This window comes from Actinia tenebrosa, unplaced genomic scaffold, assembly GCF_029948245.1.
Source record: "Actinia tenebrosa isolate PJP-AT-01 unplaced genomic scaffold, QUT_ActTen_1.0 PGA_scaffold5__44_contigs__length_20552954, whole genome shotgun sequence".
Classification (NCBI taxonomy): domain Eukaryota; kingdom Metazoa; phylum Cnidaria; class Anthozoa; order Actiniaria; family Actiniidae; genus Actinia; species Actinia tenebrosa.
Genome location: NW_028292582.1, coordinates 6,439,036 through 6,462,748, shown reverse-complemented (window position 1 = coordinate 6,462,748; position 23,713 = coordinate 6,439,036). Strand labels below are relative to the sequence as shown.

Sequence of the window (23,713 nt, the reverse complement as noted above, 5' to 3'; positions counted from 1 at the left end):
CCGCTACCAACGTGGGTAGAAAGGAAGAAGGCTATTGTAAACGTGAAGAATGAAGACAATCGATGCTTTATGTGGGCAATCAGGTCTGCACTGTATCCAGCAGAGAAGGATCCCTGTAGGACAAGTAAGTATCCCACAGATGATTTAGAGTGGGATGATGTGGAATTTCCCATGCAGTTGATAGACATCCCCATATTTGAGGAAATAAACGATCTAGCAATTAACGTTTACGGAGTCAGAGAGCAGACGATAGTACCGTTAGTTCTGTCAAAAAGTAAAGGAGAGCGCGTACATTTATTCTACCACGGCGGACACTACTCATGGGTTAAACACATTAGCAGACTATTCTACAGACATACTAAGCACAAAGGCAAAAAGTACTTCTGTGACTGCTGCTTGCTGTCATTTACATCCTTAAATACCCTAAAGAAACACGATGAGATCTGCCGCGGAGTCGAAGAAGTGGCGCAACGGATCCAGATGCCCACCAACAAAGAGCTTTCATACGCAGACCATCAAAAGCAGATGCAAGTGCCTTACGTGATATATGCAGACTTCGAAGCGTTGATAACTAAGGAAGAGCAGAAACGTGGCGCCACGAATAAGGTAGGATTACACGAGATCTGCTCCTTTGGTTACATAGTAGTCAGATCAGACGGTAAAGCAAACCCTCCTGTGATTTACCGAGGTAAGAACGCAGCTAATGAGTTTCTAGAAGCATTGCGAGAAGAGGAGGGAGAGATTAGAGAACAATTAAGATGTCCAAAGAAGATGGAATTTACCAAAGAGAACCAGGAGGCTTTTAACAAGGCAAAAAAATGCTACATTTGTCAACATACGCTTCTTCAGTTTGGAAGACGAGCCAAGAAAGCGTGGGATGAAGATGGAAAGTATCTAGGAGAAGCTCATTTTAAATGCGGGAAGTATGCTAAGAAAGGTGAGAAGCCGGGAAAGCCCTCCACGCACTGCATTCACTGTCACAAAGCATTTGTTGAGGATTTCTATGTGGATAAGGTTAGGGATCACTGCCACATCACGGGTAAATACAGAGGAGCGGCTCATTGGAAATGCAATATAAACTTCAAAGTAAATCCAGACATGGAGATTCCGGTGTTCTTTCACAACCTCCGCGGTTACGACTCCCATTTGCTACTACAAGGAACAGACGGCTCCGACGTCAAATGCATACCCAACAACAAAGAGCGCTACATGTCCGTAACTGTGGGTAAGCTAAAGTTCTTAGATTCGCAGCAGTTTATGGCGGACTCCTTAGCAAACCTCGTAAAGTATAACACCAACTTTCCCATTTCCAGTCAATACGGCGCGGAAAGGAAAGGAGTCTACCCATACGAATACATGGACTCCTGGGATCGATTCAAAGAACCCCTACCACCCAAAGATCGCTTCTACAGCACCCTAAACGAGTCTGGTATAAAGGATGAGGAGTACCAGCATGCGTTAGACGTGTGGGAAAAGTACTCCTGTGAGAACATGGGTGACTACCACGACATCTACCTAAGGTCTGACGTAGTGCTGCTCGCAGATGTTTTCCAAAGCTTCAGAAAGATGGCTATGGAATATTACGGATTGGATCCCGCTAATTTCTACACGGCTCCTGGGCTCAGCTGGAGTGCTTTGTTAAAGAAGACAAATGCGCAGTTGGATCTCCTAACGGAGTACGACATGTATCGGTTTATGGAAGACGGTATTCGTGGCGGCGTATGCGGACCCAGCCGACGTTACGCCCGCGCAAACAACCCCTTAGTAGAGCACGACCCAGAGAAACCAACCACATACATTTACTACCTGGATGCGAATAACCTTTATGGTTGGGCAATGTCACAGTACCTACCTGTGAGAGACTTCGAATGGGATCCAGTGAAGCCGATAGACTTCTACATGCAGGTAGGAAAGGAGGAAGACAAGGGTTACGTCTTAGAAGTGGATCTGGAGTACCCAGAGCGCCTGCACGACGAACACAATGAGTTCCCCTTAGCACCAGAAGCGATAGAGATACCATTTAAGCAGCTAAGTCCGCTGCAAAAGCAAATGTGCCCTGGTTACAAACCGTACAGGAAACTAACTATGAACCTGATGGATAAGAAGAAGTATGTGGTACATTACCGCAACCTGCAGTTCTACGTGCGACACGGAATGCGCGTAGAGAAGATCCACAGAGTCCTAAAATTCACGCAGGAACCCTGGATGCGTCCCTACATTGACTTTAACACGCAAAAGCGTACCGCAGCGAAAAATGACTTCGAGAAAAATCTCTTCAAACTGATGAACAACAGCGTGTTCGGAAAGACAATGGAGAACATCCGCAAGCGCGTAAGCGTAAAAATAGTCAGCACCAAAGAGGAAGCAGAAGCATACGTGTCACAGCCAGGCTTCGTTAGATACGTAGAAATGCTGAACTTCTACGTGATTCACATGAAAAAGGCAAACCTCTTACTAAACAAGCCCGTTTACACAGGCTTTACGGTGCTGGATCTATCGAAGCTGCTTATGTACGAGTTCTACTACGATAAGCTTAAGCCAAAGTACGGAGACCGCTGTCGCCTCCTGTACACAGACACCGACTCCCTAATTCTAGAAGTGCAAACGGAAGACGTTTACAAAGACTGCCTCCCCGACATAGACGAGTACGACACCAGCGGTTACCCGAAGGAGCACTTCCTTTACTCTGCGAAGAATAAGAAGGTAATTGGGAAGATGAAAGACGAAATGTTAGGAAAACCCATCGTGGAATACGTGGGTCTGAAACCAAAGATGTACAGCGTGCTAAAGTTAGACGGCGTAGAAAAGAAAGCTAAAGGCGTAAAAAAGTATGTGGTTAAGAAGGACATTACGCACGAGTCCTACCTCAACGTATTACGAACACGCAAGGAACAGCGGCATAAGATGAATAGCCTGCGCAGCTATGGTCATCAGATACATAACGTCACGCAGGAGAAGGTGTCACTGTCTGCATTTGACGGTAAGCGATGGATGTGTGATGACGGAGTGCATACGATAGCATTCGGACATCACACGATAAGCAGTTCTTCTTTGACGAACCCACGCGTGGGACCATCATGAAGATAATACAAGATGGGCTGACCCTTCTTAGCTATCGCACTTCGGATCTGGTAAGTTTCCAAAGACCAATTAGGATCCGTAGCTCTTTTGGATCCTCCTTCTAATTCACCCGGCTCATAGAGATATCGAACCGTGACATTACCTAATTTCTTTTCATGGGGGAAGACCGCCCTCGAACTTCTGATGAAGGACTTGTGTTCCACGTGTTTCTTTTTTATGGCATCCCTGGGTTTCATTCCCGTAGCCCTGGCCGCCTCGTTGTTCGAAGCTGCGACGACCTGGGGGAGCCTCTGAGTCCATTCCCTATTGCGTTTGGAGGGATCTTCCAGCTCTTTCCAATACTGGTATCCAAAGAGACGCTCGGCCAGGGTCTTATTGAATCTTTCGACAATGCTTTGACCCCTGTGGTACTCTGCTTTAGCTCTTCTAATCTTAGTGTCGTGGTCTTTCAGGGTCTTGGTAACCACGCCCATAAACTCCGTCCCCGCATCCACTTGCAGCAGCTTAGGCCATTTCAAGACGCGCTTATAAACCCTACCTAGGGCTTCTGCGACTTCCCCAGAATCCTTGCTGGTTATAGGTTCGGCGTCCTTGTATCTGCTTGCGATATCGACTACGGTCAAAGCGTACCTATAGGTCTTCTTTCTCACCTTATCGTGCGGCAAGAAAAGCAAATCCGCCTGATGAACTTCATTGGGGGTATTTACGGTGAAGCTGGGTCTGGGAATGTACTTAGGCACGGGAAGATAAACCTGCCAGAGGGTTTGTTTTTTCAACCAGTTCTTAGCCGTTTCGTCTGATACCCTGGCCGCGGTCGCGAGTTTCTTGATAGCTGACGCTCCTCTCCAATAGCCTTCCGGCCCATAGTAAATCCTTTTAAGTTTGTCCTCTACGCGGCCCATTATATGAATTCCAAAACAAGATTGATCTTACGTCCGTTAAAATCCACCGTCTTTCCGTCCACTTTAATGGTGATGTTTATGCTTTCTACCAAATTAGATAAGTCATAGCTCAAAGAAATGGGAGTGTATTCTACTGGGTCAAATGGATTACCTTGGGGCAGAAACTTGGACATAAGAGAAGACTTTTCTCCATTGTTGTAACTATGGACCAAGTCGCAATAGACTTCATAAGAGGATGCGACTTTCCATTTCACATCATATGTACTGCCGCTATTTATCGTGGTACTAGTAAGGCCCAGGAGTTCTACCAATGAACTGTCCTTTAGATTGGCGCTCCCACTATTTTTCTTGAATGTCATTTCATGGGGCAATCCTGTGGTAAGAGTATATCCATGCTTTGCTAGCTCCTTAGCCAGTGTTATTGGGGTGTAATGGGAATCTGGTATTTTTGGTTTGGTACCGGAAGTTCCGATGACAAAGCCATTAATTAAATTATACCAAGAATTGTACAAAGAGCAACTAACCAACCGAACCTTACAGGCTTTGATGGGAGGATTCAAATAAGTAGTAAAGTTATTCTTGTCGCTTTCCAAAAAGACGATCATATATTACAGGGGATAAGTCCCCTTCGTTAGAGCAGATACGCCAAAGCTACGCCTCCCACCAGCCCTGCGACTCCTACGAAGACCAACTCACTATCTTTTTGTTTCTTAGAAGGCTGGTAGTAATTCTTGAACTGAGGCTTTCTTAACCTAAAGTCGGGGTGTGCTTGCGCATAAAGTTTGAAGGCGTAGTCTGTGTTTTCGAAGTTCTTATCCGCCTGCATTTCGTCTTGGTAGTTCTTATCCAACCAATCCCTGTAAGCTTGTCTTTTTTCATTCCAAGCCGCCACATCCCTTTGATATTTCTCCAGCGCTAAGTCGTGTCTCTTCCTTTCGGCGGCACCGCTTTTGTCGCCTCTAACTAATCTATCTAAATATTGACCACCATAATTAGCTCCAGTGAATGCTAAAGCTGCAATAACTCCACCTGCGACCACGCTAGCCATATATATTACACCGTAGGTAGGTACTTTTCCTTCCGTAGGTAATCCTTTACCATGATAGCCCCGCCTACGGCAGCGGTCATCTTAGCAAAGTTAGCGAAGCTCTTGCTTGGGTCTTCAGTAAAGTCTTCTTTGAGCACTTTCTTACCTACCCAACCAATACCCGCAACGATGGAAGTAATGATAGCTGCCTCTTCAACAGTTTTCAACAACGCGGTCGACATTATATTACAAAGCGAGAAGGTTATCACTCCATTTCAGGGATCTTACTTTTTCTAACCTCCACAGGTGCGTGATACGTTGGTGGTTCTACCTTTTTCGTTGCCCGCCATTGTAAGTAAAGGCTGCCTGCTGCTATAGCGACTCCTAACGCGCCAATGACGTACCCAGGATTAATGAAGGATTCCTCTTCCTCCACCTTTTCTTCCTTTTTGGCTTTGTTCTTCCTGTTCATCTCCGCGAGCTTCTTACCGGCAGCAACTCTGCCTGGAGATTTAGCCTTGGTGATTCGTCGCTCCTCTACTTGGGGGGTTTCCTCCGCCTTCGATTCAGCTTCACTCATTTATATCTAAGGACTTGAAGGAATTGATAAGTACTTAACTAGGTACTTGAGGCGACCTGGGTAATTCCCGCGAATGACTTGACTAAGTACTTGATAAGTCACTTGCAGGTACTTGACTAGGTACCTCAACAAGTGCTGCCTGGAAGACCTTTTCGACTTCTCTGTCCTTCTTGAAGTCCTTCCAAGATGTTCCGAAGGAACCTAGTACCTCCTTCAAGTCGACATGCTGAGCTACGTGCAAAGCCGCAGAGGCGACTGCCATTAACTTACCGCACTTCAAAGACAACCACCCACAGGTTATCTTAAGTTCTTGGGATATGACATAGTCATCTCTTATGTCCTTCTGTAGTTGCTCCACGTCGTCTATGGGCAGTGCAAGTCCGAGGAGCTTGGTGATCAGCTTAATGGCGGAGTCTGCTACGGCGTCCGTGGTCTTACTTGCAAGGGCAGCCTCATACCTCTTATGGAACTTCTTGACTTCCTCTTCCGACAACTTGTTAACTTGCTCATGGGTAAGTTCCTTACCTATCATTTCTTTACACTTCCCAGAAGACACAAGGATGTTAAGTTGTTCCTTAAGGTTACTTTCGTCTAACTGTGTGGGGACTTCATCTATGAGCTGCTCAATCTCCATATACATTAGCGTCATAAGGAAACCTCAAAGAGAAGATCATCTTGGAATGTTGGTGCGTTTTTAGGTGCCGCATGTATTCGTATAACTGTTCCTTGGATATCTCACCGCCGTAGTCGCTTAAGATGGTTTCCAGGTCAGACTTACTGGGTGTATAAAATACAACAAGTGAACCTATGTTTTCCCTGAAGGGCTTAGAGACGCTGGTAAGCTGCTGTGAGAGCAACCAAACGCTGATATTGTCGTGTCTACCACTGAAGGCGAGCTTCACTAATTCGGAGGTGCGCTTTTTTACGTCGTCCCCACAGGCAATGTCATCCAGTATGAGTAAAGTCTGTGTATCTTTAGGGAATTGCTTGTGCCAGAACTTCAAATGGCTGGATAACTCGTTAGGGTCTAAAATATCTACGAAGAAGTCGTCATCTTTCACTCCTATACCCGTCCAGGTGCGGTTATTCACGTAGGTGGGACAAAGCAGCACTATGTAGTCAAAGCGGTATCTAAAGGGTCCTAATAGCTGCTCCACGACGAATTGGGTCTTTCCACAGCCGGTGGGTCCTACTATCAGAGCGTTACAAGGTATGTGATCTGGGTTCATATATAGATGGAACCAGTGGAAGCAGTAAGAAGGATTACCGCTGACGCAAAGGATAAAAGAGACACCATAGAAATGCAAAGGGAAGAGATAGACCGGTTAAAAGAGCGCGTACAGGAATTGTACGATGAAATGTGCGGTCTGAAGCGTGCAGAACGGTTTGGCGCGCTTTTGACAATGGCGGGCTGGGCTAAGGAGTCCATCAAGGATTTCATACGATACCCTCCATAGATATATGGACTGTATTACGTGTGAACTACCTGCCGACTGCATAATCCCTCCCAAAACACCGATACCCAAACCGTGTAAAAAATACACCTGCCTTCATTGTAATAAGGTATTCCCCGAAGGATCCTTTGTTGGGCATTGGTGTCCCGCAGATCCTAAAGCACAGCGAACCTTAGCTGACACCTACAAAGAGGAGTAACTCTGCAAGGTGGTTTCAAATAAGGTCTTCTTATTTATTGTTAATTTGTTAAAGTAAGATAAGAGGTTTCAAAAGAGTCTTAATAATTATTGTTAATTCGTTAAGACCTTCTCGCAGGCATTTAACAAAACAACGAGAAATAATAGACCCTATCCTAAAACCCTCTTACAGGGTTTAACAAAATAACAATAAAAAATAAGGTATGTATAATGGAGTGCATGCAATGTAATAAATCTTTCAGCAGTAAGCAGCGACTGCAATACCATCTTTCCAAAAAGGTTTGTCAAAAGACCGTAAGCACCCTTTGCGGTGACTGCGGTCGAGAGCTGTCCACCCTCCAAGCCTTACGATATCACCGCGACAACAGGGTCTGTCTTAAGAACTGCTGCCGCCGCTGTGATGAGCCCTTCTTTGAAGAGAACTGGCATAAGTACCGCTGCCGCCGTTACCACCTCGAAGGTATTGCCTGCGAAACCCACGGTGACATAGCCGAACGCTGTTGCCCCCTTGAAACCTCCCGGGTGCTGACAAAGCTTAAGAAGGAAATTGACCAAACCTTCGTAGGCTTTGACGATGTTGAGGGCGTTAAATGGGAGGACAGGGAACACTGGGAGGCTATTTGCGATCGCTGCGGCTGTCAACGGAGTGGACAACATATTTGGTGCTGTCTATACGACGGACCACGTCCTTTAGACCATTACCTGGTGGTACGAAAGGCTTGGGAAAAAGAAAATATCTAATGAGTTCCGCGGTGCTATTCTACGCCGCCTTTGCGGTTGGTGTTGCCTCTACGACAGTTGTTTGCGGGAGGCGTCTTGGAGGTATTGGATCGCCAACGCCAAGAAAATGAGAAAGATATATGATACCTCAAATCGCAGCGTTCATAGGTGGTGTCTTAATTACCGCATCCGTTTACCACATGACAGAAAAAATGAGGTCCGCCGTAGCAGACCAATACTTAACCGCTCATGAGGATGACTTCTAATCACAAAGAGGATTAGCATCTACCTTCCTTTCAACGTCAAACTTCCATCGACCGTTAACCTTACCATGACTGCGTATGTGTGTGTACTCTTCACCTTGAATGACGTACCGCACGCAGTCCGGTGCCCATAGCGTGCACTCTTTCCCTTCGTGTTTGAGGACCAACCTTAAGCGGCTGATGTCTTCGAAGACGACGTAATTTTTTATTTTGTATGTGATGCCTTGGGTCAATTCACGCCAGTGTGTCTGTTCAACTATCATTATATCTATGAAATATTCTTTGGTGAGTCCTTAACGCCTCCTGCGTCTTAAAAACCTTAACACACCAAGGACAAGGTACACGAATACCTTCCGCGTAATAGTCGATCTCCCTGCATATAAGGTCGTAATCGTTGCACACCATGGTTAGGTAACCATTTGCCTCGTATTGTGCGAGTAACGCCTCTTGTTTAGGTGATAATACGCCGTTACCCTTAGGTGTCTTCAACTCCAAGCATAACCCATTATACTTTTTATGTGCATTAAGAACTAAGATGTCGGGTTGCCCCGCCTGATACCCTTTCTGCCAACATACTATCCTTTTGCTAGCTGAGTCCTGTAGTTCTCCAAGACCTGGTGCGAGCAGTAGGATAGGGTCGAATCGACGTATGTAGTTTACGACCTTCTTATGCAGGTCAAATTCATTTTCTATTTTGAATACCAACTTGTTAGGACTGTCAAAGCGCCGCTCTATTTCATACTTACCTGTTTTCCTGAGGGTAGGGAGAACGTCACCTAACACCCATTTTCTGAACTCCTTAGCTACGGACTTTTCAGATCCGAATATTAACTCATAAAGACCCATTTCAGTGATGTAAACGGAATGTGGTTGCGCATTAAGGGTGTCAGTCAGATTTACACCCTTTATAGACCTCAAAGTTACCTTGTTTTGCTCTGAGACGTGATCAGACGCCGCTTTTCTGGAATTTACGTAACCCAAGGCATCCGCCACGGACTTTGCTTTGAAATAAAGTTTATCGCCTTGCACTATGCATTGCAGTTTGGTGTTGTTGTTTTCAAATACGCGAAGCATTATATACCAACGATATTTTTTCTTTAGAATGGCTGAGTCATTAATAGGCAACGCTCTTTAGCTGATTCATTTCTACACTCAGTTGCGCGTCTGAGACTACGAAGATATATGCGTTGATCTTAGTAGCGTCGCTGGCGTCTTTGGTGCGCTTGATCTCCAACGTAATGCCGTCCTGGGTATTTACCAGCCGCAATCCCTGTCCATGTAGGTCTTCGTCGTTCGTCGTGCGCATGTCGATCCACAGCGCGTACTTATCCTTAAAGAATTTCTTTGGGTCAATTTGGTCGCCAAACTTACGCGCGACTTCCCGGTACATGTCCTCGGGCTTTATCCCTTGTGAGTAAACCTTATTAGGCACTCCGTTAATGCTAACGCCTACGTTAGTGATGTTAGGATTAAAGAACGCCTCAGAGTCACGCAATCCTGCCGTGTATGTTTTTGCAAACAGTAACATTACCCCTGTAAGGCTGCGTCTGGGTAGGTTAATGCTTTGGTTGATGACCTCTTCGACGTTGTTCGTGAAGCTGAACGTCTTGTACATCACGACGTGATCGTAAAGGAAAGCCTTCCCGGCGCTGTATTCCATACCGGCGCTACGTGCTAAGTCTTCGCTGTATACCGTTTCATACTGCAGCTCTAAGTTAGTAACGGAGTATGGGTGGACGGCTGAGGAACTTACGTCCTTTCCCTGCAGGATGTTCGTAGTGTCTGCTAGGGTTACTTCGAACTGCAGCTCGCTTAGCTGCCTTGGGTAGTATGCACCGTGGTTCGTGATAACTTCGAAATCTAATGGAACTACATGCTTAGTACCATAAGCCGTCTTTATTTCGTCTTCTCCTGAGGCGCCAGAGGTTGCGCTTCTTACCTTGCGTATGGCATCACTGGCGATTCCCTGCTCTATCCTTTGCGCGCGGTCAAATGCAGTCAACCATAAGTCTTTGTACGTGGTATACAAATCATACCTGTTCAAGTCCAGCAAGGATTCCCCGGCGAACTTTACACGTATTTTGGAAACGAGGTTTCTACCCACGTTATTGACGACGTAACGCACGTCCGCAGTGTTTGGTTGTACTGCTAGGTCAAACCTTAGCGCCAGGGTGCCAGGAACCAACACTAGGTTATCCGTTAGGCGGGGCACGCCTACGTACAGCGTTTCCCCTGGCTTTGCGCTAGAAGGCGTAAAGGTGACCCGGTGAAAGGTGCGTTCTGCCTTTAGTCCGCCAACCTGCTTAGGTAATACGTTGGGATTTAACTTTGAGCTTATCATATATAATGGAAGTAGAAGGAACGGATTTTGATCCCACCACCGAAGAAGGTCAAGTCGATATTAACGACGAAGAATACGAGTCTTTACTACCTAAAACCAACGACCCCACGGAATTCCGAGGTAACATGGTGCGTCGGTTTGGAAAAAGAGTCCGCGCCGGCTGGATGGCTTTCCTAGACAAATACCGCACTAAGAACCCAGGCAAACCCATACCAGAATACATAAAGCTCGATAACATCGACTTTGGTAGTAACACGATGATGAAACCTCCTAGGAGCAAAACCGCGGAAACCAGCTTTGGTCCGGACGGCAACATCCCCGAAGCCCCCGGCGCTGCATGGCTTAGTAGGGTTCAGGAACAAATGGACGAATCCATGGAAGAAACCCCGGACGACTTTGATAGGATCAAGGAAGAATTCCCAAACTGGGATCCAAACAAAGTCCAAGTAATGTTTGACGCGGATAACGAATGGGGCAGGGAAGTCGTAGTAGCAAGGTTAAATAGGTCTAATGCTCATCCATATGTCATCAGGGACATAAATGGTAAATACTACGCAGATAAAAATATTCCTCCAACCCTTAGAAAGACATTAGGAGAACCCAACTTACCCGAAAGAATGAGAGAAAATAGTGAGAATATTGACGAAGCCGTCGAAAGAGTTAAGACCATAATGCAGCGGCAACAAAAAGGTCTTGAGGCGATAAGGGAAGTAGAAGAGCTAAAGCAAGCGATGGAGGAAAGGGAAGCAGATTACATACGGCAAAACCGACTACTCCTTGATGCTCAAAAGAGAGAACTTGACGACAAGAATCAACGCATATTAGAACTTAGAGAACAAAGAGACATTTCTCTTCGCGAAAAAGACAGCGCCCAAAGGGCATTCAATCTCGCCCTGCAAGACCTGGATATAAGCAAGGAAGAAGCCAAGGACTTACGTACCACCATAGAGGGTTCTTTGGTGGAGCGGCGGCAGTTAGTTGCTGAAATCAACATTAAAGAAGAGCAAATCCAGCAAAGAGATCAGGCCATCGAAGACCTGGAAAAAAACATATCCGAAAAGCAGGAAATAATCAATGACCAGGCGCGCCCCGAAGAAGAAAGGGAGGCAGCCCGAAGGGAAGTAGAAGCCCTTCAGGAGAGGGTTGCGGAATTACAAGCGCAAAAGGACAACCTGGAAAGAGAATTGGGGCTTACCACCAAGGAAAAGGTAAAAAGAGCTCTGGTGAAGTATGGTCTTCCGCTGGCATTCGCGGTCGCTATTTCGAGCGTAGTAGGGGTAATCCTTAACGCGCTTAAGGCTACGGGCGCGGGCGTAAAGAAATTAGGTAAGGGACTGACGGACTTGGGAAAAAAGATGGCAGCCGGTCTTCCTGGGCTGCTGGGTTCGGTTGTTTCCTTGGCGCTTAGGGCTGGCGGTGAACTGTTGAAGTTCGTGGGGAATAACATTTGGATCTTGGTCGTCGCTATTGGGGTGGTACTCCTGAAGAAGATGAAGGGTTAATCTTATCCTTGTGTATTACTGGTGGCTTATCGTCGTCGGGTATCCGAGGCGTCCTCGACTGGGGATAAGTAAAGATAGTATTCGCACCGCCTTGATAATTTGGTATTAGCGGTAGCACGCTTATAGTAGAAATAGGCTTATGACTCCAAACTGCGTCGGTAATACTGCTACCCACACCAATGCTATTTATCCTTGCGTTGCTAAGTTTCGACCCATCGCTGGTAGCATCATCGGGAAATATTTGTAACTTAGCATACTCACAATTAACTATCATATGAAACGTGACCGGCGTTAAGTCTTCTAAGCTAATTTTGTTTGGCTCCATCGAAAAGTGAACCGCTCTTCTGCTGTTCGAAGAAGTCCGATAGGAAGGCAAAGGCTCGTCATTTTCATCAACGAGTCTAAACCCTACGTTCGCGGTAATTCCCGTGTTAATGCAAATGGTGCAAATAACTAACGCAGGTCCGCCAACTTTAACCCACATTCCCGTATCGAACCACTCATGTCCTTCGTACTCCTTCACGTCTAAATAGTGAACGTAGCGCATTTCACTTAAATGTGGATTCATATATTACAGGAAAACAGGCTCCCTTCGTTTGAGGGGTAGGTAACAAGGTTATTTCCTAAAGGCTTATTACCGTCAAGGTGCTTATGGTCTCGTGATTATAAGTCGTATCTCTTTGATCTTCTATGCTATTCACACAAACGCTCCCAGTATCGTCTACACGCATTTGCAGCTTTACCTTCCCATGGCAATCAGTAACCATGTGTAAAGTCCAAACCGATAAATTCTCGGTGCTATTCGCTGGCGGCTCTACGGAGAAATGCGTAGGCTCCCTGTTGTTTGTCTTCGCTCGCATAGGCTGTAGTATGCCATTATCATCCAGGAACCTAAAGCCCACGTTGGCATGACTACTCGCACCAATGCAAATACTACAAAGGATCAATTTCTTCCCTGAATAATTCAAATTCACGGACATGCCCGTGACATCAACCCAAGACGCCTGGGTGTATTTTTTCTCGCCTGCGTAAGTCGTATAAACACAATCTACTCCAGCTACGTAGGGGTTGTTCATTGCCATATATAATAGCTCAGACCAACACCCGCGACTGCTAGGCCGGCTTTTAATAAGTTATGGTCATATTCCTCGGTAACCTTCTTTACTGGTTTCTTTGGCGGCACGTACGCCTTTTTTAATGGTTTTTCTGTGTGCTCCTTTTTTAGTTTCTCTACGAAGTGAGTAATGCCCTTGGTCATGTCAGAGTTCACGTCATTCACCCCAAACTTCATATCCTTAGTAGCTCGCTGCAGCTTGTTGTTATAACCCACAACGGAATTGGTGTTAATAACTAAATTACTTGGCATTAACCAACAACCAGGCGACAAAGCGTAATCCAGTCGCACTTTAGACTGCTGCACCGCTAATTGATATCTCTGCACCGATTTAGATATGTCATTTTCTATTATTGCAGACTCAAATAAAGTTAGGAATTCTTGTTGCGTTTCCTGTGAAGCGCCTTGGGATCCAACAATGGGGTTGCGGGTATTTACCTGCGCTCCCAGGATGCAGTACACGAATGCTTCAATGCTACGGTTAATCCTGGCTAGGTTCCTTAAACCTTTTCCTTTCATTAACACGAACGGATCCCAAGTGCCGGGGTAGTTTGTTTGAATTCAAGTAATTAATGAATTATTACCCTTATCGCCGCCCATATCACCGAACTCTAACTCATTACTTGGGTATTCCTGATGCCCGTAGTCAGCCGGCTTCTCACCATTGGCACCCCAAACATAAACTATACCCAGCCCATGCGTCTTACCCTCCTTATACCGAAAATCTTTTTGCTGTGGTTTGAACTCATTAATTAACCTTTCCAGGGCTGCGGCGTCATATCGGTTATTCATTGGATTAAATGCCTTATCTCCCGGTAGGGGTACGTTAAGCTCCTTCAACAACCTCCTTACCGTAAAGGCAACGTGAAACCGCATAAATGAAATGTGAAACATGTCCGCGGCAACACCACAACCTTTAGTGGCAGCCCAAATAGCAAAGTCTAACTGCTGTGGCCAATACCGCATGTTGGGTCCTGCTAACCATTCCCTGGCCTCTTTACCTGATGTATGCTTCAACATCGTATTCTTATAGATATTTCTTAGTATTACGTTAAATGATTGTTTACCCACTGAAATCTTCAGGTGCGTTACCAGCTTTTCGAAGTTGTTTACACCACCTTCAGCATCGTAAAATGGGTAATCTTCCGTGGTTAACAATAAGTTTCTAGGAAAATAGGGTGCTTTATGCTCGGGGTTTGGTGGCCTTTCTTTATGAACGGGGTGTACGATCGTCAATTGCTGCACCTGATCACCTACTTGCTCCAGCTTTGAATGTTCCAAGTCTGCATTGCTGTACATCCTGGAGCCGTTATAGTAAATCCCATCGGGTCTCCTTTCAAACTTACTAGGGTCTGCATGTGGAAACATCTTCCTAAAGGCCCTCCAGTTCCAGTAATCCCGGTCGTCGTGATGTGGCTGCTCCTCAATATCATTCCCAAAAGCGTCGTACATTAGTATATATAATGGATGTTATACCATCAGCACCTAAGTTGTATCCAGATGTTCCCTATACTACACCTAACGAACTAAACGCCGAAAACTTTCGTCTGAATAAAGCGAACTTAATCCTGGCTTACTTGGAAGGACAAGCAAAACACTACGAAAAAGTCCGAAAAAAGTACGTCAGAGCCCGGAGTACGCTACATAAGATTGCGATAACTTCAGGATCCATATCCGTTGTGTTAACGGGCTCCGGCGTTGCTACTTCGCTTACTGGACCTGGAGTAATTGTTGGAGTTCCTTTGGCCGGCGTTGGGGCAGCCTGTGGTATTATTTCGGCTGTTGCTACGGGCATTATGAAAAAGCTATCCACAAAAATATCCAAGCATGACACGACAATAGCTCTGTCAAAGGCTAAAGTAAATACAATTACCGATCTTGTCTCAAAGGCTCTGCGTGACAGAAAGATAGACGACGTAGAATTCTCGCTTATTCTGGCCGAAGAAGACAAATACGAGAAATTAAAGTCGGACATAAGGAATAAAAAAACAGTCGTAAAAGATCTTTCCGAGGAATCTCGCAAAAAGATCTACCAAGAAGCGAAAGAAGAGCTTCAAAGAAAACTCGCTCAGTAAACATCTGCTTTGAAAAGAGCGTGACAGGATTCTATTTACATATTGAACGCCGGCTGTCTGGTCCATATGTAAATTAATTTCACAAATCTATTTCACAAATGTGAAACGTTTTCACAAATGTGAAAGAAAATTGTGAAGGTTTTGATTGGCCAAAAACATGTGACGTAATCGTCCACTATCTTCTCGGAATCCATCCTAACAGGGGATGGTTGGGGTCAATTTTGTAAAATATTTCATAGATTACGTCAGGGTAATAAGGAATATCCTTATCCAGCCGACAAAACATCCACTCGGCTTTTGTCATATCAGAAACCTCGGGAATAGACTTACCGGTAATTTCAGACAAAAGATAAGGAATAGCTTTATAATATTTCCCTAGTTTTAATTTTTTCAGCGTTTTCCGTAGACTTTGTGGGGTTGGCTCTTCTAAGTGGTCTATGATTTTCTTCTTTACTTTGTTGTCTAAATATACCGGTCGATAACCTTGGATATGACTCATCCAGTCCCTAAAGTATTTTATTCTCTTGTATGGGGTCTTCTTACGACCTCCATTGGCATAATATTGCTCTTTGGTAGCATTTGGTACGGCATTACGAATATTCTTACCACATTCGTAACACTGTGCTGACGTGTCGTCTTCTATTTGCATTTTCTTGTCACAACAAACATACTTATTTGGTGGTGGGGTAACAAACTTGGGTTTCAAGCACTTTACACAGAAATCATAAGCAAACTCTTTACATTCTTCGCACTCCATATATAGACTAACATATTTGCGCTGTTGCCCCCAACCACACTTGGAGTGGGTTGTTTCCGTAGGTGGCTTTTTGACGCGGGTCTTACCCCGTGTTGAGATTGCGCTGGAACCCCCATTCCCTATACTACTATTGGTTGTCCAAAACCTTCTATCCTCTAGTGTATAGAATGGAAGACCAAAAGAGCATTTCGACAACGTTGCAGGAGATGGGTATACATGCAAAGAGTAGACTGCTAGCACATCTGCTTTTGGACAATGCAAACGATGGAAACCTCTTGTCCGATATATCCCAATGCCAGTATTTGGAAGGAAACGAAGGACCAACTAGCCTACAACCTCTTTCTGGGCTTCCTCCCTTCGTAGACGATGTATTTGTCTATGGCTTTGTTTCCGAAGAGAATTTGTATGGAAAGAAGCTACTGTGTAGGAATGCAAAGGCAATAGTATCGAAAATATCCACTGCAGCTACGGAAACATTTGGCATGTTTTTGCCAACTAGTCTGGTACACACCTGCAGAAATGGGAACATAGTACGGAACATTGCCAAGATAGATTCTGGATACAGATGGAGTAGCATACACGGCGTAGAGCCTGCCGGATACTTCGTAGCCAACGTAGATGCCTCCGAGCTTCCTATAGAAGTGGTAGACCAAAAGATTTCCAAATTTGGATCCCTACTACGTGCCCACGGATATGGAATATACTCCATAGACAACACGCAAGACTTCTCCGGAACTTTGGATAGGGCGGCATTGGTACGTCGTTTGCAGGAGCTGGGATACGTACTACAGCATAGTAGCGGTTGGCGCAATGGCACGATATTGGAAAATACGCATACTGTTGGAGAACACGTATGTACTTGGATGGAAGATGGAAAGAGGACGAAGATATACAACAAGATAGTCTCCAACTTCGAAGCCGGAGAAGTGCAAAACCCAGTAGGTGCAAAGCTTGCAGAGTATGTAGACTGTCCAAACGAGCATCTTCGAAAGACATTCCTGCACCCAGATGTGCAAGCAAGAGGATGCACAAGGGTAGAAATATCCATCTACGGCAAAGGCTTCTCCAAAAAAAACACCAATACTATTGCACAAACAATAGAACCCCTACAGGATAAATTTGTTGTGCAGCCACCCAAAAACATGTGGCTTGCTCTTGCAAAGTGTTTGGATAGGTCTGTTTGTATTTGCTGCGAAGAAACACAAGAGATATTCCTTGCTTGGTACTGCAATGTGGCAACTGGACGTATAGCAGGAGTACGAGTGCGAGGAAACGAGAAGTGGGAAGAGTGTGTACTTTAGACATTAGCAGAGTTCGGCCTTCGTCGTTGTCCAATCTTTCGCATAGATGTCCTTGGGATGGATCCAGTAGAAATAGCTCCTTTGCGTTGCTACACCAAAGACTCTCCTACAATATTGGCAGCGTCCAAGTTTCCTACCCGCGTACACAAGGATTCCCCTACCATCGCAGAAATGCTACCCCCCACGGAACATGTAGAATGGGTTTGGCGAACAAAGAAAGCACAAAAGATAGGTGTGGACAAAAGCTCCTTTGGCATACTAGAAGTACCTTCCAATAGAAAGATATCTTTCCTGTCCAAGAGAAGACGCATCCTACTGTTGGAGGACATAGCAGATAGCCTGGAAGTGGACGAGTGGGTAGAGGCTATGAAGATATACCATTCCGAGCTACTGGAAAGAAAGGACAACATCCTGCAAAAGAAGGAAGAGGACAGGAAGGCCTTGGAAGAAGCATTGGCAAAGCATACGAAAGTCGTAGAAAGAATGGGAAGGAGAACAGACAATCTGCGGAAGCTGTTCTTTGGCGAGGACGACCATAAACCAAAGGTGCACAGAATGCAAGAAATACCTCCAGGAGAGTACAAGATACTGGGATACATAGTACCAAGGCAAATAGATCATGCTTGGCCAGCAAGAGGACACCGCGTAGTGCTACGTGGAGAGAAAATATATGTAGCCTGCAAAGTCGGAAAGTTCGAAGAACGGTACAAAATACACACGGCCATACCAGGGGAAGAGGAGATGTGCAGCGAGTGTGTATTGGAAGGCTGCACAAAAGAACATACTACGACTCCTGTTTAGGGACACTTCCTAGAAGAAGAAGTACAAAAAATAGATTGGAGCAAACCCCCGCCTTTATATTGCAAAATAGGCAGGGAGAAGACTACCAAAAGCAAAAGGAAGGATAGGATAGTACATATCTCTCTTCCATCTGTGGAATCTTAGACTTTGGCTTGGTTTCCCTGGGTTCCTCCTTGGGAGGTGTGTAGTAGCATGCCTTGGGAGGCTCCTTTTTGGATAGCCACACACAACATCAGCCTCTTCAAGACCCCAATGACTGTATCCAGAGACTGTTCCCCATCGACCATGGTAGAAAGCCTCTACTCGATCTTCTGTATTGTTGGTGTTATCTGAACCTACAACCAGGCGAACAGCGACTGTATCCATGAAACAAAGATGTTATAAGAGAAGCATCTGAAATAGATGATGAAATTTTATCGCTATCTAATAATAAAGCTTATGGTCTATACTCCTGCCCAGTTAATTTTTTAAAAGCATCTAAACCGTTTCTCAGTGAACATCTTGCGAAACTGATGAACTTATCTGTGCAAACAGGTAGATATCCGACAAAACGTAAGATCTCCAAAATTTGTCCTATTTATAAATCGGAGGATGATACAGACCCTAGTAACTACAGACCTATATCACTTCTCTCCGTGTTTAACAGAATCTTTGAAAATACAATGTATAATAGATTAATTACATTCATTCATACATAAACATCATATTCTCTCTGACATGCAGTATGGCTTTAGGAAAAATCACTCCACACAACATACACTTCTTGATATAATTAGTACAATACAACATAATATGGACAACAAAATATACACATGTGCAGTTTTCATTGATTTAGCGAAAGCATTCGATACTGTTGACCATTCCATTCTCGTGAAAAAACTTTATATTTATGGCGTGAGAGGATGCGTCTATAATTGGTTTAAATCGTACTTGTCTGAGAGAACTCAAACTACTAGTGTTAGTAATCATATATCGGATAAAGAAGCAATTAATTTTGGGGTCCCTCAGGGTTCTACATTAGGTCCTTTACTCTTTCTCCTTTACATAAATGATATTAGTATGGCCTCTAATATTTTAAAATTTCATCTTTTCGCAGACGATACAAATATACTTCACTCGAATAAATGCTTAAAAACCCTTGAAAAGGAAATGAACAATGAACTAACAAAGCTCCATGATTGGTTCACTGCAAACAAACTTACCATAAATATCAAAAAATCAAACTTTGTTTTATTCCATTCAGCTCGTAACAAACCAAAACATTCATTGAACGTTAAAATCTTGGATTATAAAAGTAACCAGTATATACAGCTTGAAAAAAAGGATTATGTAAAATATCTTGGTGTTTTATTAGATAGTACATTATCTTGGAAGCCTCATATTGATTATATAAGCAAAAAAGTAAGTAGAATAGTGGGTATTCTCAGCAGATTGAGACATTTTGTTCCAAAAAATACTCTAATCAAAATGTATAAATCCCTCTTACAGCCGCTCTTGATATATGGAATATGTACCTGGGGTCAAGCTTGCAAAAAGCTTACTGATAAATTGCTCATTCTGCAGAAGCGCGCTCTAAGGTCAATATTTTTCGTGAAATCAATTAAAAGTGCAATACCAATATTCATTGAACATGAAATTTCACCAATCAAATCTCTTTATTTTTATTCAGTAGCACAGCTAATGTACGATGTTAAATATGATTATATTCCCAGTAATATTAGCAAACTCTTTACTTACATAAAAGATATTCACTCCTATGAAACAAGATCTTCTGCCAGTGATAATTTCTACACTAGATATTCACGTTTAAACACTCAAAAAGATTCCTTCTCGCGAGTGGGTGCACGTCTATGGAATCAAATACCACCTTTCATTAGGAGTTTATCCAAAAAAAACTTCCAAAAGGAAATCAAAACCGTTTTATTAAACGATCTTAATATTAATCGCTATGATACTGAGATCTTCAAACTTTTTAAGTAAGTCTATCTGTAATGAGCTATTTTACATTTTCTACTCAGTGAACTACTTTTCATTTCCTATTCAGATCTTTGTACTCTGATTATTTAGTATTATTAACATATAAAGACATCTTTGTAAATCTACGTGTATATTCTGTGAATTTAACCTGCCTAGACTAGCTTTAGCTATATGCAGGTTATATAGTTTTTCTTTTTTGTATTCTTTTATTCATCAATAAAGTATTCATATAAAATAAGATAGTGACAGTGGCGGATCCAGGGGTGGTAATATAGGAATGCACTATTCAGTATGCAGTACTCAGTGTTCACCCTTTTTTGCAATAGCTGTAAACAAAGGTTTCGTAATTATTAAATAATCAAAGCAGTGTGACTCTCTAGCTACCCCGTCGGACGTATACCCGGTATTTGCATTATTGTATTGCTAAGGCCTTTCTATAAAACATCGAAAATAAATTCCTAAATGTTGCCTTAATTCTAGGATAATTGTGGTAACCTACCATCAAGTGTCTTTACCAGCTGCGAACAACTGTATGTCGTTGTACTCTCAATGCGTGACGTGTCCAGAGCAATCACTCGTATGGAATATGTTGTGTTCGGATACAGAAATTCAATCCTAGCCGTTCTCGAACTCGCACCGGTGGTAAAGTTAGTGTATGTACTTTTAACCATTTTATATAAAACCAAGAAGGTGTATGTAGAACCAGGTTGGTGAGATGCTTGTGGCACAGGGGACCAAGAGACATTGATTCTTCCTGGAACATTCTGGATGATGGACAGGTTCCAGTTCTTGTGACATACCTCTAGGACTATAAAACGAAAACGTTTATTGCGATATAATGATAATTTAAATACATAACAATCCGCAAGGCCGTTTTTTTTGGTGAATATTTGTGACAGCATGTTCCAAGTATCACTATGGTTACTACCATAATTTCGAGTATCGTGTCAATTGGATTGACACTTCGATACAAAGCAGCGTAATACGATTAAATAGCAGTGCTGTTATTCTTTTTACCTTTTCGCTTTTAGTTCTAACTATGAAATGTTTTATAACTACGATTAGAGATTAGAAATTTAAAATGTAGCATCTCACAGAATTACGGGCGAGCCACCTGAGCAATTCTGTTGCCTTCGGGCGAACCGCCTGAGAAAGCAAGGAGAGAGGAAAGGAGGATGTTTCACTAGCATGCTTTGCGCGCCGTACTCATTATGCATCTGTCTTTAGCGTTCGTTTGAAAAATTTCCTCTCGACGACGATTTTCCTCGATTATTTCGCCAAACAAAAACAGCAGCCGTTTGCTTATTAAATATTTTCTGCATCCATACTGACAAACAATAGAAAGTCTGGATATTTAACTGGGACCTTGTTTGGTATTTTTGTAGTTTTTGCCACAAGAAAAATCAAAATATGCCGTATCAATGAATGGGTAGAAAAAGATAAAAATTGTTTTGACAAGCGAAGTGTTTGTAGGCTTTGAATTATGTGGGAATAAGTCGAAATTAAACGAAGAAAATTTTAAAAAGGAAACACCTACACAAAGTATAGCCTTCATACTATGCTATATCCCTTAAGTCTCCTTAAGTCTCCACGTTTGAGTGAGATACGGCCATTACAATTTCCACTAAAATTCGCCTTGTGTTTCGCTTCGTCTTGTCTTACGTCCTTGATTTGACGTGACCTGCTAGATTACCAAAAATTGTATTTTTGAGTATCTTCAGACAAATCTGATAATCTTGATTTCAAAATTCAAACGTATACTTCATATAATAGCAACGACAATTTTAAAATGTTTTATTTTTTATTTTATCAATCGAAGGTTTTTTTTTAAAGAGGAAAAAGAGTTAAGCTTACTGTTATTCACAGCACGTGTCACAAGCCCGACAAACAGTTCAAGAATTTCCTTAATCTAACAAACTATAAACGAATAAATAGTCAAACCACTAGAAACTAATTTTATTCAACTCAAGAAAGCCAAACCTATCATTTCACAGTGCAGATATAGTGTAATTTTCTTTAAGAACTCAAATTTACAAAAAGCTTAAAAGTTCAAATTAATACAAAGGCAAGACATTCGAAGAAAATGATCAATCGAAGAAAGTAGATGGTATATTTTTCTCAAGGGTAGATAAACAACAACAAACTTAACACATGGCTTTTGTATATTACCTCAAACAACAGCTGCTAGATAAAACTTTATTCAGTAGCGATTTTCTTCCGGAAAATCGAGACTGTCTTTGTTCAAAACGATGCAAGTCTTCTTTCTTCAATAAAAATGCCTGGGAAGATGGCTGATAACTGTCACAAATTTAAAACACGTAATACCAGCAAATTCAGTCTATTTGATCCTTTTTGACAATATAGTAGAGAAAGAGAAGATCCGAAGTGGAAAAGGGCTCACGATTTCCCTCTATAATCTCCATAGTCGATGTTTCTGCATTGACATCAAAGCGAAAATGAGTAGCTCACGTGACTTTTCAGTGTGATAATATAGTTGGTGGAGGCGCGCAAAGCATGCTAGGTAAACATCCTCCTTTGGAGAGATGGTTCCATTTTCTAACTACTCCAAAAAAATTAAAACTAGACTCCGATCGATTATAAATTCAAAATGTAGCCTCTCACAGAATTACGGGCGAGCCACCTGAGCAATTCTGTTGCTTTCGGGCGAGCCGCCTGAGAAAGCAAGGAGAGAGGGTTCCATTTTCTAGCTATATATTAAAAATTTATTAAAGAAATACAACATTAATTTGCGCGGGAACATATGCAGCAACAATGCAGCATTCATTGTCAAATTTAAAGAACATCTTATCATAAAAGCTAGGGCTATATATTCCAAATTGGCATGCACGAGTGTGAAGGATCTACTATAGCTATAATTTTGAAGTATTCGACAGAAAGAGCATCTCTAAATAGGACGTAACATCGAATTTTTTGCCAGACTTCAGTTTTCGCGCCAATTTATATTATTAGACGTTTGGCCTAAAATACGATCATATATCATCAACTATACTCTAAATTCCTGGATCAATACCATCAAAAACTAAGTAAAGGTTCTTCTTGAAACATTGCTGTACCAAAATCTACCTGGAATTTTCTGCTAGACCGAAAATGTGATCTTTGAGTCGAGAATCATGTTGTACATTACCAATCGCTGACCGTTCGACGGCATATTTCGAACAACATAGATCAATTTCATGATCAGAATAGCATCGTGTAGATTCGATTAGCTGTCCAGTATATTTAGTAACGATCTACAGCGATCGAATTCATTAAAATCGGCTGTTAACCATGGAGGTACCGGCAGAGGCTGGCAGAGCAACATAATCATTCTAATGTGTAATACAATCTTAAAGTAAATACTACTTCGGTCTAAGGTGGATACCCTGCTGTGGCACAAACACCTCGCCCATCTTTACACGCCACAAGTATGCGGATTTAAATTCCGCTTATTGCCAAAAAAACGGGCTTGCGGCTTGTTATGTTCTAAAATATTGCCTCGATTCTTCATAATCATTTTTTAAATACTATAACAGTTCCAGTTTTGGTGGCATACCTCTAAAATTTCAAAACAAAAATATGAAGAAAATATCTTATAAAGCAATTAATTTTTAAAAATTGTC

The 23,713-nt window shown here is 43.0% G+C and overlaps 1 protein-coding gene across 5 annotated transcripts in view; it reads right to left on the bottom strand.

The window, feature by feature from the left end:
- The window catches only part of LOC116303613 (uncharacterized), a 134,149-nt gene that overhangs the window by 72,206 nt on the left and 38,230 nt on the right, over nucleotides 1-23,713 (bottom strand). For all 5 annotated transcript variants that reach the window (XR_016121357.1, XM_089038183.1, XM_089038181.1 and 2 more), the window contains exon 9: nucleotides 20,593-20,901. Coding sequence is in view for 4 of the 5 variants with exons in the window: in XM_089038183.1 (XP_088894309.1) it covers nucleotides 20,593-20,901 (309 nt within the window). In the remaining variant the exon portion in view is untranslated. The remainder of the gene's footprint in view (nucleotides 1-20,592; nucleotides 20,902-23,713) is intronic.